The sequence below is a fragment of the Notolepis coatsorum genome (assembly GCF_963971535.1).
Source record: "Notolepis coatsorum genome assembly, chromosome: 8".
NCBI classification, from domain to species: Eukaryota; Metazoa; Chordata; class Actinopteri; order Aulopiformes; family Paralepididae; genus Notolepis; species Notolepis coatsorum.
The window spans coordinates 23,996,480-24,013,400 of record NC_140172.1 but is presented as its reverse complement, the minus strand read 5'-3'; the positions used below and the strand labels follow the sequence as shown (position 1 = coordinate 24,013,400).

The 16,921-nt window shown below is 43.0% G+C and overlaps 1 protein-coding gene and 1 long non-coding RNA gene across 2 annotated transcripts in view; one reads left to right on the top strand and one right to left on the bottom strand.

Annotated features, from left to right (window-relative positions):
* LOC311233359 (uncharacterized protein) overlaps positions 1-15,747 on the bottom strand; it is a gene marked incomplete at its 3' end in the record, with an annotated part of 40,113 nt that extends 24,366 nt beyond the window's left edge. Inside the window, exons 1-2 of the mRNA XM_084320335.1 lie at positions 15,623-15,747; positions 145-222 (exon numbers count right to left, since the gene is read on the bottom strand). Of these exons, the coding sequence (XP_084176461.1) occupies positions 145-175 (31 nt within the window). The 5' untranslated portion in view covers positions 176-222; positions 15,623-15,747. The remainder of the gene's footprint in view (positions 1-144; positions 223-15,622) is intronic.
* Positions 11,043-11,637, top strand: LOC311233226. The gene is made up of 4 exons (XR_014620015.1): positions 11,043-11,163; positions 11,259-11,306; positions 11,397-11,477; positions 11,587-11,637. It is a non-coding gene; the product is annotated as an uncharacterized lncRNA (long non-coding RNA).
* Positions 15,748-16,921: the final 1,174 nt, after the last annotated feature.

Below are 16,921 nucleotides of genomic sequence, written 5' to 3'. Positions count from 1 at the left end.
AACCGAATAATACTCGAGTAAAGTACAAAATAAATCCCCAAAAACAGTACTTAGGTATTGTAACGAAGTACAATTACTCAAGTACTTTACACCCCTGGTCTGGAGTCTAAAGTGTCTTCAGTAGGAGGTCTTGTTCTGACTTACAGAGGTCCTGCTGCTCTGATTCCTCCTTCATTCTAGCAGGTGTGATCTTGGACGTCTTCTACTGGAACTGGAGTTTTGCTACAACAAGGATACATGTAAAACGTTTAGTAGACTATTTAGGCCTAATGCCACAATCTAAATCGGATGTTCTTCTTCAGACAAGAATATTCTTGAAAAATGTCACTCGGATCACATAGTGAAGCCCTACTGGCACCCTGGCTGATTTGTGGGATGTTTCTGACTAATTAATGCAATTCCCCAAAACAGTCAATTACAATTCAATTCAATTAAAAAAATGTATTAGTCCTGCAAGGAGCAATTTAAAGCATGATACGGCAAACAGCTGTATTTCTATGTTCAGGACAAAACAGGGACAAGAGACATACATGACACTTCAAAGCACAAGAGACATGACACTGCCAGAATGGGATCCCTACTAGTGTTGTCACGATACTGGAATTTCGACTTCGATACGATACCTTGAAAAGTATCGATACTACGATACCATTTCGATACCAAAAAAAATATATATATATATATACCTCTTTCATTTATTTTCTCATTTCTCAAAATATATATATATTTTTTTTTAAACAAATTTAGCTTTTGTTGCTGGTTGATTCTCCTCGGCTTCTCTCTGGTACTATAAGAGAAGATAAATATAACACTTTTAAAACCCTTTGTTTATCTTTAGATCACACATTTAAAAATAACTGTTCATCTCACTTCAATAATTTTTATTGCAAATGCAGAACATGGTATTTTCTCAAGCAGACAGATGTAAACACTGTAATCTGTGTTGCATGTACTCGACAAACTGAACTGTTTGTATTACAGTTAGTAACAGTTTCGATTTTTATTTAAAGATAACGAGAGCGAGCGAGCAAGAGAGAGAGAGAGAGAGAGAGAGAGAGACTATGCTCGGAGCATTTTAGTAACGTTACATTTTCAACAAGATTGCTGCTATTTAAACACTTGATGGAAACGGGGTAACGTTAACCTTATGTCGACTGTAGTATTGTATGACCTCGACATAACGTTTAAACGTTAACGTTACTCCGTTTCCATGCAGTAATTATAACGGTGGCCAGCTAAGCTAACAGAGCTAACTGCTAGTAGTAGCTAACGTTAGCTGGTAGCTGTAACGTTACAACGAATCAGCTGTTGATATTATGCGCCATCAGTAGACAACGTATCATGTATTAAACTAGAGTTAATGGTTTAATGCTTCAGTCACAGTGACGTTGAAAGAGCAGCTGTCACGAACCTCTTTCATTTCTTTATGGAGATCCGCACTGGCACTGCTAAAATGTTTATTTACAAACTGAAGACGGCTCTGTGACTCTGTGAGGGGGAGGGCTGGAGCAGGCAGAGGGGCAAGCGCGCTCTGAACAGCGTGTCAACAACTTGCTGTAGAACACTCGCCAGCTGGTACCGGTATTTCGGGAAATGAGTATCGAAGCCGTTTTAAATATTCAGTATCGATATGTATCGATACTTCGATATTTTTGACAACACTAATCCCTACACTGTTGATCGGTCAGTCCAATAAATAAATAGATTCGGTCAGTATAAAAAAGTGCACTTTCTTCAAAAATATTAAAATCAAGGGGTCAAAGGGTGCACGTTAGTAAACGCTCAATGAGAGTTACACACATCTAAGACAAAACATGGATATTTTAACAACACATAATAATAATAAAATACTATATATTAAATAAACAAAGCATTTGAATTGTTCAGCTCAGCATTGTTATTCCTTTGTTTTAAAAAGCGGGAATCGTTGTGCAAGAAATCAATAGGATCATTAAAAGAAATCAAACAAGTGTATATTAGTATTATTAACACAACTCAGTGTGAAATGTTTTACAATGTCACAATCCCCACTCCATTATCTTCACACCTGTCTAGCCCTCATCATCTCCACTCCTGTCTAGCCCTCATTATCTTCAATCCTGTCTAGCCCTCATCATCATCACTCCAGCCAGCTAGCGACCAACATGCTAACCTCCAGTCAGCTAGCCACAAGCATGCTAACCTCCAGTCAGCTAGCCACAAGCATGCTAACCTCCAGTCAGCTAGCCACAAGCATGCTAACCTCCAGTCAGCTAGCCACCAGCACACTAACCTCCAGTCAGCTAGCCACAAGCATGCTAACCTCCAGTCAGCTAGCCACCAACATGCTAACCTCCAGTCAGCTAGCCACCAGCACGCTAACCTCCAGTCAGCTAGCCACAAGCATGCTAACCTCCAGTCAGCTAGCCACCAGCACGCTAACCTCCAGTCAGCTAGCCACCAACATGCTAACCTCCAGTCAGCTAGCCACCAACATGCTAACCTCCAGTCAGCTAGCCACAAGCATGCTAACCTCCAGTCAGCTAGCCACCAGCACGCTAACCTCCAGTCAGCTAGCCACCAACATGCTAACCTCCAGTCAGCTAGCAACCAACATGCTAACCTCCAGTCAGCTAGCAACCAACATGCTAACCTCCAGTCAGCTAGCCACAAACATGCTAACCTCCAGTCAGCTAGCCACCAACATGCTAACCTCCAGTCAGCTAGCAACCAACATGCTAACCTCCAGTCAGCTAGCCACCAACATGCTAACCTCCAGTCAGCTAGCAACCAACATGCTAACCTCCAGTCAGCTAGCCACAAACATGCTAACCTCCAGTCAGCTAGCCACAAGCATGCTAACCTCCAGTCAGCTAGCCACAAGCATGCTAACCTCCAGTCAGCTAGCCACAAGCATGCTAACCTCCAGTCAGCTAGCCACAAGCATGCTAACCTCCAGTCAGCTAGCCACCAACATGCTAACCTCCAGTCAGCTAGCCACCAGCACGCTAACCTCCAGTCAGCTAGCCACAAGCATGCTAACCTCCAGTCAGCTAGCCACCAGCACGCTAACCTCCAGTCAGCTAGCCACCAACATGCTAACCTCCAGTCAGCTAGCCACCAACATGCTAACCTCCAGTCAGCTAGCCACAAGCATGCTAACCTCCAGTCAGCTAGCCACCAGCACGCTAACCTCCAGTCAGCTAGCCACCAACATGCTAACCTCCAGTCAGCTAGCAACCAACATGCTAACCTCCAGTCAGCTAGCCACCAACATGCTAACCTCCAGTCAGCTAGCAACCAACATGCTAACCTCCAGTCAGCTAGCAACCAACATGCTAACCTCCAGTCAGCTAGCCACAAACATGCTAACCTCCAGTCAGCTAGCCACCAACATGCTAACCTCCAGTCAGCTAGCAACCAACATGCTAACCTCCAGTCAGCTAGCCACCAACATGCTAACCTCCAGTCAGCTAGCCACCAACATGCTAACCTCCAGTCAGCTAGGCACCAACATGCTAACCTGGTCAGCTAGCCACCAACATGCTAACCTCGTCAGCTAGCAACCAGCTAGTCACCAACATTTGAACGACCACATCAAGAGGTGGACGCGGGCAAATACTGCGGCATGGTCATGCTGGACCTACAAAAGGCCTTCGACACAGTCAATCACTCCATTCTGATTGACAAGCTAAAAGCATTTTTTTTATATAGTTTATCAGCGAGCTGGATGCAATCCTACCTGGAGGGGAGAGAACAGATGGTGGAAGTAAACGGTACTCTACCCCCCTCCTCCCAGTGAGCTGTGGTGTTCCACAAGGAAGCATACTAGGAGCACTACTGTTCCTAATTTATGCAAATGACATGTCGTCAGCTTGTGACTGCAACTTGTTCCTGTTCGCGGACGACTCAGCCCTGCTGGTCTCTGACAAGAACAAGTTACAGGTTGAAAAAACCCTCAGCTCTGAACTCAGCAGAATCTGCACCTGGCTCACTGACAACAAACTATCATTACACCTGGGTAAAACAGAGTCCATTCTCTTCTGATCAAATAACAAACTCAGCAAGACCAACGGCTTCTCGGTTACAGTGGGTGACAATATTGTCACAAGGAAAGATGAAATTACATACCTAGGTTCCATCCTAGAGGCAAATCTTTCCTGTGACAAAATGGCATCCAATGTAATAAAAAGTCAACCAACAAACTAGATTCTTGTACCGGATCTCCTCTCTGGTAAACAAGAATACCCTGAAGACTCTGGCAGGAGCACTCATTCAAGGGTACTACAACTATTAGGGGTGGGAATCACCAGAGGCCTCACGATACGATACTATCACGGTACTTGAGTCACGATACGATAGTATTGCGATACTAAATATATTCATTGCGATATGCTGAGTCAACATGTTTTATCTAATAAAATAAAGTTCAGTCTGTTCATCTCACTTCAATAATTTTTATTGCAGAACATGGTATTTTCTCAAGCAGATGGATGTCAACACTGTAATCTGTGTTGCATGTACCTGACAAACTGAACTGTTTGTATTAGTCATATTCCAACTTAACTGAATGCACATGTGTGCGTGGACTACTGTACTATTACAGGTATTGAAATGAACAATGCAACTTCCTTATACAATTTTTTTTTATTAATAAAAAAATGTAATATCGATACTTGGCGTCCCTGTATCGATACAGTATCGAACACGAACCTAAACTAACTTTAGGTTAGTTGTAAGGTTAGTTTAGGTTCGTGTTAACGTTAGATAATGTACAAAATAAACGTATTTCCGCTGCTATAGTCGTCGCTCTTTTATTTTGGAACTCCCCGACCGGAAGTTATTACCCTTGTTATCTGCTTCAGTGCCCGGTTGTTGGTTTTCGTTAGCTACAGTAGCAGCATATCAACACCAGCCATGGGAATACTGTTTTCTAAATTGGGGAGGCTTTTAATCGTCAAGGTAAGAGGATTTTAAGTCATGGTATCCATAAACTTCAATCGGTTCAGATCCTTTGAATGAAATGAGAACGTAAACAAACACGACGTCACGTTAGTAAGTATCACTGCGTTGCGTGCAGGGAGCGAAATTAACTTTTTGACTCACCGGCCAGTGGCGGGTAGATGGGAAGAATCTAACCGCCAAGCATATTTCTTACCTGCCAATTTTTTTTTGATTACAAAAATATATATATATTTTATATAAAAAAATTTTTTTAAATAAAATATATATTATATAATCATACTTGTAGTTGTATTATCTGCGAGACATCGCCACCACGCAATAAGTCAAAATGCTCGCTATCTGCAAACAGCTCCACTGTCTGTGTGTATACTTGAGTAGCCTCCAGCTCCAGCAAGGATTCTCCGGCCCTGCAGCTAGACCCTATATTCAGCTAGACCCTACATTCAGCATGCAAGGATTCTCCGGCGATGCAGCTGGACCCTATTGGTATAACGTTACGGTTCTTTTGTCAAATCACATTCAACATGCCCTCAGCTAGAATACGCATTCAATCAATGTTATAAGACATTGATATCAGGAGCTATCTGTAGCTACTGCTAGCCCGGTAGATAACGTTAAGACAATTTAGTTTACTGGGACAGATAGATCTAACGTGAGCTAGCTAACGAGGGAACGGAGGTATTATGCACTAGAGTCGACTATTGCTGGAGCATTTGTTGATATCAGCAGCTATCAGTAGCTAGCCAGCTAGATACCGTTAGACAATGCCTCGTCATGTATTAAACTAAAAGTGAATAGTTGACTGGGTCATTGTTTAAACAGTAACGGTAGCTCATGGAGGTCCGCTCTTCTAGACTAGAGCAGACTGCCTCTGTGACTGTGTTGACACGAGCACTGCGAGCAGAAGCCCTTAGCCAATAGTATCCCGCTGCAGGGCTGGGCGGATATGACTCGTTGCCACGGTTTCTTTCAAAATAAGAGTATCATACGAACCTAATATTGCTAACTACCGGAGCCATCAATATTATGACTGGAGATGCGCTTGGGGCGGAAATGAGACCCGCACAGATTTTCAAAATAAGAGTATCGTTATGAACTTGATTGATTACACGCCACACGGCGGGCAGCCCTCTAAGTGTCAAGCGCCAAAGGTAAAAACTGAGCGCCCCTGGCGGGCGGCAGGCTTTAGTTTCGGTCCCTGGTTGCGTGAAATCACTGACTGCGCACCGAGAGGAGTGGTTCGGCAAAAAATAGTTCCGAGTATATTTGCTTAGAAAACGTAATTGTCGAATTCAATAATTTTTTATTTCTCCACGTGGTAAATACACAGGTCACAACATGTTTACAGGAATGTTTTGGAGTTGTATTTGGAGTGTATTTCGTGACTATAGGGCACTGTAGGGAACGTCAGGGTACAGGTCTGACCCACTTCCAGTGATGAAGCTAAGCTACACTAACGGAGCGGCTGTTCCCTAAGCCTAATGCACGCACAGAGAAGAAGTCAAGTCAAGAGTTTTATTTGTCACGGCATACAAGTATACAATGAAATGCGGGTGGTCTTGCCCGCGACGATGTGCAATATACAGTGGTACAACATATAATAGAATCCAATAAAAAACAACAATAAACAAGGTAACAGGTAACATGGTGTGACATCTCGGTATCTGTACATAGTTATTTACAGAGCATATAGGACATGCTAGGTAGCTTTAGTAGTGCAATACACTGTTCCTGTTGTTATACTAGTTTAAAGTGGCCTTTCCTCTTGGCCATAAGTGTGCGTGTGTGCGGCATGAGTGTGTGCCCGCTCTTGTTAAAGTGGCTGCTAGTGTGTGAGCGTGCACAGCGTGCGTGTCGTGTGTGTGCTCATGTGTGCTTGTGTGTGGATAGTTCAGTGTTCTGTGTTCAGTAGTTCAGTGTTCTGTGGCACTCAATGTTCATTGTTCAAGGCTCTGATGGCCTGGGGGAAGAAGCTGAGCCTAAGCCTCTCCGTCCTAGTGGCTGGGGTTCGCAGGCGTCTGCCTGACCTCAGCAGCTGGAACAGGCTGTTATTGGGGTGGTGGGGGTCTTTCATTATCCTGCAGGCTCTGGATTTGCACCTCTTGTTGTATAGAGCCTGCAGGGGAGGTAGCGCAATACCCGTGGTACGCTCGGCTGAGCGCACCACTCTCTGTAGGGCCTTCTTGTCCTGTGCCGTGCTGTTTCCATACCAGGCAGTGATGTTTCCGGTCAAGATGCTCTCTACAGCTCCTGAGTAGAAGGACTGGAGTATCTTCCCCGATACTCTGAACTTCCTTAACTGTCTCAGGTGGTAGAGGCGCTGCTTCGCTTTCTTTACTACTGAGTCTATGTGTGTTGACCATGTCAGATCCTCTGAGATGTGGACCCCCAGGTACTTAAAGCTGCTCACCCTGTCCACGGTAGCCCCGTTAATCATCAGCGGTGTGTGTGTCTCCTGCTGCTATAATCCACGATCAGCTCCTTGGTTTTACCAATGTTCAGGAGCAGGCTGTTGTCCTGGCACCAGCGTTCCAGTACCTCAACCTCCTCCCGGTAGGCCTTCTCGTATGGGTATGTATCTTCTTGTCTAACTCCAGGGAAGATGGCAAATATGCTAATTTCCCAAAATTTTGGCGTTTTCCTTTAAGTGAGCACTGTATCCAATAATTTTACCACGCAGAACTGCTTTACATGCATCCCGCCATAGAGATTAAATCTGAAATACACCAGAGATTCACTCTGAAATACACCAGAGATTCACTGTGAAATACACCATAGATTCACTGTGAAATACACCATAGATTCACTGTGAAATATACTGTGAAATACACCATAGAGATTCAATCTGAAATACACCAGAGTTTCACTGTGAAATACACCATAGTTTCACTCTGATCACTTTAGAATAGTGTGAACACTGAAGCTGCGGTTACACCTTTCGTTTCATTTTCGTATCATTGTCATATGCGTTTCGCCGCAACGCCGTGCGCCTCGAGTCACACTTTCGTTTTTTTTTTCTCGTTTTTGTCACCTGAGCACACTGATGTAGTACACTGCAAAAGCAGTAGGTGGCAGTAGGTGGCAAACATGAAGGCAATTTCAACCAATCAGAACTTGAATGTGCCAATACACTTCCTGGAAGCTCCAGCAAAGAAAATGTCAACAAGGCAGGCGCCTGCCGCGCCACCATCTTGCCTATTTACTCAATGCAGCAATTATTTTTCAGCAAAGCCTAATAAAAGTGCAATAAACAAAACGGATACATTCACTGTGTGTTCTGCCTGTCATTTGTTGATGAAACAAAACTAACATCAACCCAAGTGACCACCAAGAGCGGATAGTTTAGTCTAAAAAAAGATCGGTAGCATTGTTAGCTGCATGCTAACGTCAATGGAATTTGCCATTATAACAGTATAGCATTGTGGCTAGAAGCTAACGTTAGCTCACGCTACTTAGCCAGCACCAAACTGATGATATCGGGAGCTATCAGTGGTTAGATAACATTAGAGACAACGCTGTGTGTATTAAACAAAGGTGAATAGATGACTGGGCCATTTTGTTTAATGCTTGTTAAGTTGAAAGAGGAGCTTTGAGCTAACAGGGTTTGATGGCTAACACTAGCTCATGTTATCCAGTGGCAGTGCCAATCGGTAATGCTAGCAGAATGAATGGATGTAAACTTTATTTAACATATTGCATATGGGTACAATACAATACGGCTCAATACAAACAATTGTTAAGGGAATGCAGACTGTTGTAGCTTGGACTGGGGTCCTTATAACAATAACTTGACAACACATAGTAGCTGCAGCTATTTGGTTTGGGACAGTGTCACCGGAAGGGCACGCAGATGGTATCTACTGCGCATGGGCGTTTTCGCAACAACGGCTCCGTGCAGACTACACGCTGTTGTCGGCGCGTTTTTTAGCGGTTCTCCAAAACGCAAACACAATTTAGCGGTTCAGCCGTATCCACAAAAAAATGCCAAAAAACGCATTTCTGTGTAATAGGGACATGAAACGTATTCAAAAACGTATAAAAAAACGCCACAAAAACACTAGTCTAACCATGGCCTGAGTGATACAGTGGATGCTTCACATTCTTGGGGCACTCTTTGTACCTCTGCTGCACCAACACTTAGCGAACAGGGAGGAGGAGGGACTGGGAAAACGTCAGTAAGCCTGAACAAATCGGTTAGATGCATAAAGAATGTGGTCCCCCGGGCAACTTATTCCGGTCTATTGATTGCAGAATGGGTACGATACAGTACGGCTCAATACAAAACAACTGCTAAGAGGATGCAGACCAGAAAAATAGTTTTGTCTTGTTTACATCGGGGTCCCCCATTTTCAATTCATCAGGACATTTATGACATACAGATATACAGAACTGTGTAGTAAAAATATCATAAAAAAATATATACATCCAGAGGGGTAGAAACTGTACATTGGTGTGGGGGAGGGGGGGTGGACATTTACAGGGGCCAGTTTCTGATTGCAGCCACCTGTAGGTGCTCTTTGAGAGCGGTTTTGGAGGAGGGTAGGGATTCACAGTCCTTCACGGTTGTGGGTAGGGCGTTCCACATTATTGTACACAGGTATCCTTCTGTTGTTTGCTAGCTGACCAAAATGACAAGAAGGGGTCACGGCTCACCCTCCCACTCACCCCCTCGTATGTATTTTCTGTTAGGATCTCTGTTTAACAGTACTGTATATTTGAATATCTTGTGTATCATGAATGTAAAAGTACTGTATATCTGTATGTTGCGTATGTCATTATGAATAGAAAATGGGGGACCCTGATGTAAACAAGACGAAAGTCTTTCTCTGGTCTGCATCCCCTTAACTATTGTGTGTATTGAGCCGTACTGTATTATACTCAATCTGCACTCAGTCTCTGTCAGCCCCAGAACACCCCCCCCTCCATGCTCTCACCCCCTAGAGCGAGTAGGGGGTATCTGCAGAGCCGCAGAGCCAGGATGGACGGGTTGGAGGCGGTCTGGACAAGTATTAGTGGTCTGGACAAGTATTTGCACTACTGCGCACCATTTTCAACTTAACTTTCGTCTCGTTTACATAGGTACATAGACAGTAATGTTACATCTAGACATTTATGACATGTAATAATAGAGTAAACTTGTAAATAGACAGTAATGTTACATCTAGACATACCAGATAATAATAATAATAGTCCCTCAAACTGCAGGACATGTAAACAGTCAAGTTGCAGAACAACTGTTTGCACAAATGAGAAAGAACAATTACTTTTTAACGCAGCAACTACCATCGACCCATCTGTTCCTGATGAGAAACATCCTAGAACACTTCAACAACAACAAAAACAAGAAGCGAATGGACAACATCAAAAAGTTATTTGGGACGACAGCGGTGGCAATAAACAGCTACCACCAGGCTGTATTGGGTACATTTTCTACTTGCACTTGCATTAAAGATATTTAATGCATTAATCCTGTTTTTAATTGATCTAGGAAATAATGTATAAATGTCTTCATTCATCAAGTTCACTGTTCCTTACTAAGCTGTGTTTGTCATCTGCTTACAGTGTCACTGGAAGCAGCTCAAGGTGTGCTCCCTGAAGCGGGTTCAGGTCTGCCCCCAGCAATGACAAGTAAGTGGAATTGCATGCCTGGGTCCTTAGAAAGTCTTAAAATGTCTTAAATTCAAGTTTAGCCGCCTTGACTGAAACCATGCATGATTTGTCCAATAATCATATTAAACTGCCACCCACCACCTTAAATAGTGAACTCTTAATTGCTCCAAGTCAAGAGTGCTAACTATTACACCATAGAACCTGGCTTCTGCAGCAGAAGCAGGCCTATAAAAACATATGCCTACCTACAGTAATTCTTACCTCTACACTATTAGTTTTATTAAACATTGTTACTATTTCTCTTATATTTTTGTGTATGTCCATCCCTGTAGAACTTGAGATTCCAGTGGACAATGACTACTCACCAGACCAACCCTGGGCGAAGTCCCGAAACCCTATCCAACAACAACTGGTAGGCAAATTTCTACAAATAATTACTTTCTATGTAAAACTACTCATCTGTATCACAACAATGGTTATTATCTTCAGCTCAGTTATGTCCTGGACCGAAAGAGGCCTTCGGAAGAAATAATTGTGAAGGAAGGACAAACTTGTTTGACACGGGATGAGTTTTGGAGCCTTGGGTTGAACAGCTATATGGATTCAACTGTGAGTAGTCACATGGTCTAACAGATTAACATTTATTACCGAAGGGAGAGTTTCAGTCATGTTCACTATAATGTCTTAATTGTGATTTCTTGCAGATTGGAAATGCATGCCTGAAGCTCATTGGTGAACTGGCTCTGAAACGTGTATGACCTCTTTTTTAATTACACATTTAAAAGTAACTTTTGGTACTGAAGGCAGACTATTAATAATCATGTTTGTTTTTTCCTCATCAGGACATGGACATTTATATAGAAGACATGTATGTTGTTCCTACCTGGAAGGACCGAAGTATCAACCCGTTAGCTTCATTTCCGGTAAGTGTAATTAATTGATGAAATAAATATAATTATTCAGTTAGTAAATTGAATAAGCATAATGGCACATCCCTACTCTAATGGTAAACTCATGTTTCATAAATATTAGGCTGACATGAAGATGAAACATGCAATAGTCTTTCCAGCCTGGACCGAAAACCACTTTGTGCTATGTGTAAGTGAAATTAGTAATGCGTGTCTTATAAACTTAATCATGTCTGCCGTTCTGGGAGAATAGCAGAATCCACATTCCCACAGAAACCTGACTGACATGCTGTGCTTATTTTTACATACCCATTATAGGTCTTGAAGCCACGCATACAGGAGATTCTATTATTGGACTCGAAATACATAGAGCATACCTCTGGCTTTGGCGATGAAGACTACAGAACTGTTTTTAGGTACACAGATGAGAGCTACTTTTTGTTGTGTTCACATGGCATTTAGATGTGATGGTTCACCGATGAGCGATGCTGCCCTTGGGGGGAGGGAGTGCAGAGACTCAAACGCATCAGCGACCCAACTAACTGCGTGTCTGTCTGCATGAATAAAGACTTCTCAAAGTCCAGTTATTATACTGATATCGAATAATTTATTCTACTCCCTCCCTCCAACCTTGGTTGCTATGCCCACACAAAACCGCAAAACTTCACCCTGGACTCCGGTTTTCAAAGACCGGGGTTGCAGTGTAGCAAATCCCCAGTTGTGTGTGGCCGAACAGTGCAACTGCGCTCATACAATCATGGTTATATTAAATCCAGCGCTCGTGTGGACTGGGCCTAACTTGCCTGCCATTACGTTGCGTTCTGAAAAGCAAAACTGACCCTGAAAACGAAACGAAAATGGCCCTGTGTGTAACTGCAGCCGTCTCTGTGCTAACAGTCACGTTTTTAGTACGAGAAGACAAGACAAAACTTCTTTCTCTGGTCTGCATCCCCTTAACAATTGTGTGTATTGAGCCGTACTGTATTGTACCCAGGGGCGTAGCTGGGGGGGGGGGTAGCTTAGGATGATTCCATGGGCCCAGCACTGGGGGGGGGCCCCAAAAAAAAGTTTTTTTTTTTTTTTTTTTTTTTTTTTAACTAGACATCACTCAGGTGTATTATTGATGCTCTCATTGATACTATGTTTGTTTCTGAAGTGTGTGTGTGTGTGTGTGTGTGTGTGTGTGTGTGTGTGTGTGTGTGTGTGTGAGAGATATATAGAGAGAGAGGGGGGCTTTGGTAGACTATTGCATTGGTCCATTCATTGAAGATGAACGCAATGCGACATCCTTTACTAGGCTCACCCACCAACAGTGCAGGTGCTGAACTGCTGATCCGAATGTATAGGTAAAAACCATATTATGCGTTTTCATCAATAAAAAAATTGCCAAAAAAAAATTCGCTTGCGCGCTTACGCGCGCTCGCATTCACTGGGGGCCTACTAATACATTCTTTCATGGGGCCCAGAATCTGGAGCTACACCCCTGATTGTACCCATTCTGCAATCTTGTTGAAATAAAGTTTTCATTCACACTCAAAATCTGTGTTAATTTTTTATTTTGCATACTAATGTTCCGTATCTTGAGTCGTACTTGTATTGAAAAACTGATTTTATATGTCTGAGGAGAAGACCGGTACTCATCATCTTCGTCTCCACAAAAAGAAAAATGACATGTGAAGTATGTTGTGTGCCAGGTTCAAACAGTGCTGTATATGTACAGTTTATTCCTACTCCTATCCAAGCTCCGGGTCATCAAAGAGAAGTCGCCTATTCTCAGTCCTTGCCCCACAATGGTGGAATGAACTACCCACCCCAGTTAGGACAGCCGAATCCCGTCTAATCTTTCGCCGTCGACTAAAGACTCACTACTTCAACCATTATCTAAATAAAAAAAATCTAACCCTAACTAACCTTACTGTCATGCACTTGTCCTAATAAACTAACCTACACTGTAGCACTCAACACTTTATGAACATTGTTACTGAGACGAAAGTTAAGTTTACTCTATTATTACTAGATCTGGTATGTCATAAATGTCTAGATGTACACTTTATGAATATTGTTACTGAGACGAAAGTTAAGTTTACTCTATTATTACTAGATCTGGTATGTCTAGAGATGTAACATTACTGTCTATGTACACATCATGTCTAGATGTACACTTTATGAACATTGTTACTGAGACGAAAGTTAAGTTTACTCTATTATTACTAGATCTGGTATGTCTAGATGTAACATTACTGTCTATTTACAAGTTTACTCTATTATTACATGTCATAAATGTCTAGATGTAACATTACTGTCTATGTACCTTAAACGAGACGAAAGTGAAGTTGAAAATGGTGCGCAGTAGTGCAAATACTTGTCCAGACCACTAATACTTGTCCAGACCGCCTCCAACCCGTCCAGCCTGGCTCTGCAGATACCCCCTATTGCCTAGAGCTGCTTGTAAACACCTCCGTCACCATGCAGACCATAAACCATCCCCCTCACCATCCTCTCACCAACCATCCCCCTGTAATCAGCACAAGCTGCACAATGGCTGCAGACAGAAGGCTGCTGGCTGTGATTCAGGCTGGTCGGGATGAGATGAGCATTTCACCATCATCATGAATTATTCAGCTGTTCAGGAGAAACGTTGTTCAATGATGCACCTCTATGGTTTTCATATCACATGATGAAGCGTTGGCCTGGGTCTAGTTGGGTTCCATCCTAGAGGCTAATATTTCCTGTGACAAAATGGCATCCAATGTAATAAAAAAAGTCAATCAACGAACTCGATTCTTGTACCGGATCTCCTCCCTGGTAAACAAGAATACCCTGAAGACTCTGGCAGGAGCACTCATTCAAGGGTACTACGACTATGCTTGCACCTCATGGTACCAAAGCACCTCAAAGGCACTAAAAACCAAATTACAAACATCTCAAAACAAACTAGTCAGACTACTGCTTGACCTGACTCCTAGAACCCACCTCACCCCTGCACACTTTGCCAACCTAGGATGGCTTAGAGTAGACGACAGAGTACAGCAACTTGCAATGGGCCTGGTCTACAAGATACACTACACGACCAAGGTACCCATGTACATGTCAAAATACTTCCCAAAGGTCAGTGAATACCACGATCACAACACCAGAGGGAGCTCCACAAATCATGTAAAACCCAGATTCGGCTCAAACAAGGGACTAAACACGTTTCGCAATTATGCCACAACAATGTGGAACGCCCTACCCAAAGCTGTAAAGGAATGTAAATCACTACCCACCTTCAAAAACACTCTCAAAGAACACCTACGGGAGACTGCAATTCAAAACTGGCCCCTACAAATGTCCTAACCCAGTTGTACAATAAAGACCAAGCATGGCTATTCCAATGTACAGCCCCACCCAACCCCACCCCACCTACCCAACCTCCTCCAATGTACAGTTTCCATGTCAAATGTATGTCAGTACTCCAATGTACAGTGTGTCCCCCCCTACCCAACCCCCCCCCCCCCCCCCCCCACCTCCAATGTACAGCCCCACCCCACCTACCCAACCTCCCCCAATGCACAGTTTCTATGTCAAATGTATATACTCTTCTTCTGGATTTTTTTAGTATCACAAACAGTACTGTATTTGAAAATCTGGTATGTCATAAATGTATAGATGTAGCAGTACTGTCTATCTGTATGTCATGTGTGTCATATGATGAATTGAAAATGGGGGACCCTGATGGAAACAAGACGAAAGTCTTTCTCAGGTCTGCATCCTCTTAACAATTGTATGTATTGAGCTGTACTGTACCCATTCTGCAATCTGTTAATAAACTTTTCAATCAATCAATCAATCAATAGTTCATAGACTTGGCCAGGATCGTTAAGATATGAATGTTGTGTCTCAAAGAGCTCAAGTAGCACTTTTATTTGTATACAACCAGTCAGCTTGTGACTAACTTACACATCTACTAGCTAGCTAACGTTGGTAACAATACTTCCAGTGAAACGTGAACATGTGATCACACTCTTCAACGAGTGGCAGATGAAACATAACTAATAACTAGCTGCTACTCTCGTCTTTGTTCTAAACCTCAGGACAACAAGCTAGCAGCCGTTAGCCGCAGAGCGTTAGCTCGTTAGCTAAGAGAGCGTTATCTAGAAGGAATATTGCTACAGTCTCACCTTGAATGCCTTGGTTGAATCCGCAAACAACGTCTAATAATCCCCACAGAAATGTCCAACAGAACACACTTGTTTACTTCTTGTATTTCGCAGCTCGTCTTCAACTGGACTGGCGTCACTGATGCGAAGGGGAACTCTGGCGGAGTGATGAGTCGGTTCACGCCCACCCCCCGGCACGCACACACACACACACACACAATGAACTCAACGGATATCGTCGATCGGGAGCTCAGCTGAGTCTGACACGTTTCTTCTGAGAAACTGAATGAATAGTAGTAGGCTACTACCTATTGACAGACATTGACACAGACAACTGAATGAATAGCATGCTTACTGGGTTGTATAGGAGTCGAGTGGCGCTAATGAGTGTCTTTTGTCAAACAACAGTAGCCTATAAATAGGCTATGACTAACATAACGAGATGCAAATATGCAATTGATCACTTGGTATGCTAACTGTGGGAGCATCACCTTGATACAAGCATTCCCACCTTGACCTTGTATATGCTTCTCCATCAAATGGTATGCTTAATAAAGTCCTGAGCATGTAGCAGTACTGGGTTGTCTTGTCTACGTCAGATTATTCAGAGTATAGTCCTGTGTCATGTTGATTATTGTTCGGTGATCTGGTCATCTGCCACCAAAGGTGAGATCAGGAGACTGAATGAATGAATGAAAACTTTATTTAACAGATTGCAGAATGGGTACAATACAGTACGGCTCAATACATACAATTGTTAAGGGGATGTAGACCTGAGAAAGACGTTTGTCTTGTTTCCATCAGGGTCCCCCATTTTCAATTCATATAGACATTTATGACATACACAACATACATGATATTTATGGCATAGGGACATATAGGTATTTAGTACTGATACATTTGTGACATAAACGGTATTCCAATATACAGTACTGTTACCCCTAGAATGGATCCTGACAGAGTATATACATATGATGGGGAGGGGACTGTATACATTAGGAGGGGGTGGGTGGGTGGGAGAGAAATATACATACGGCGGGGAGGGAATATATACATGCGGTGGGGAGGAGACTGTCTATTAGGAGGTGGTGGGGGTTTTGGGCATTTTCGAATTGCAGCCTCCCGTAGGTGCTCTTTAAGAGCGGTTTTGAATGTGGGCAGGGATTCACATTCCTTTACAGCTTTGGGTAGGGCGTTCCACATTGTTGTGGCATAATTGCGAAACGTGTTTAGTCCCTTGTTTAGACTACATATTGTCCAGAACAGGGCAGCACGGTTGGCTTTGGGTTGCATACGGTTGTCCAATGTCAACCGTATGCA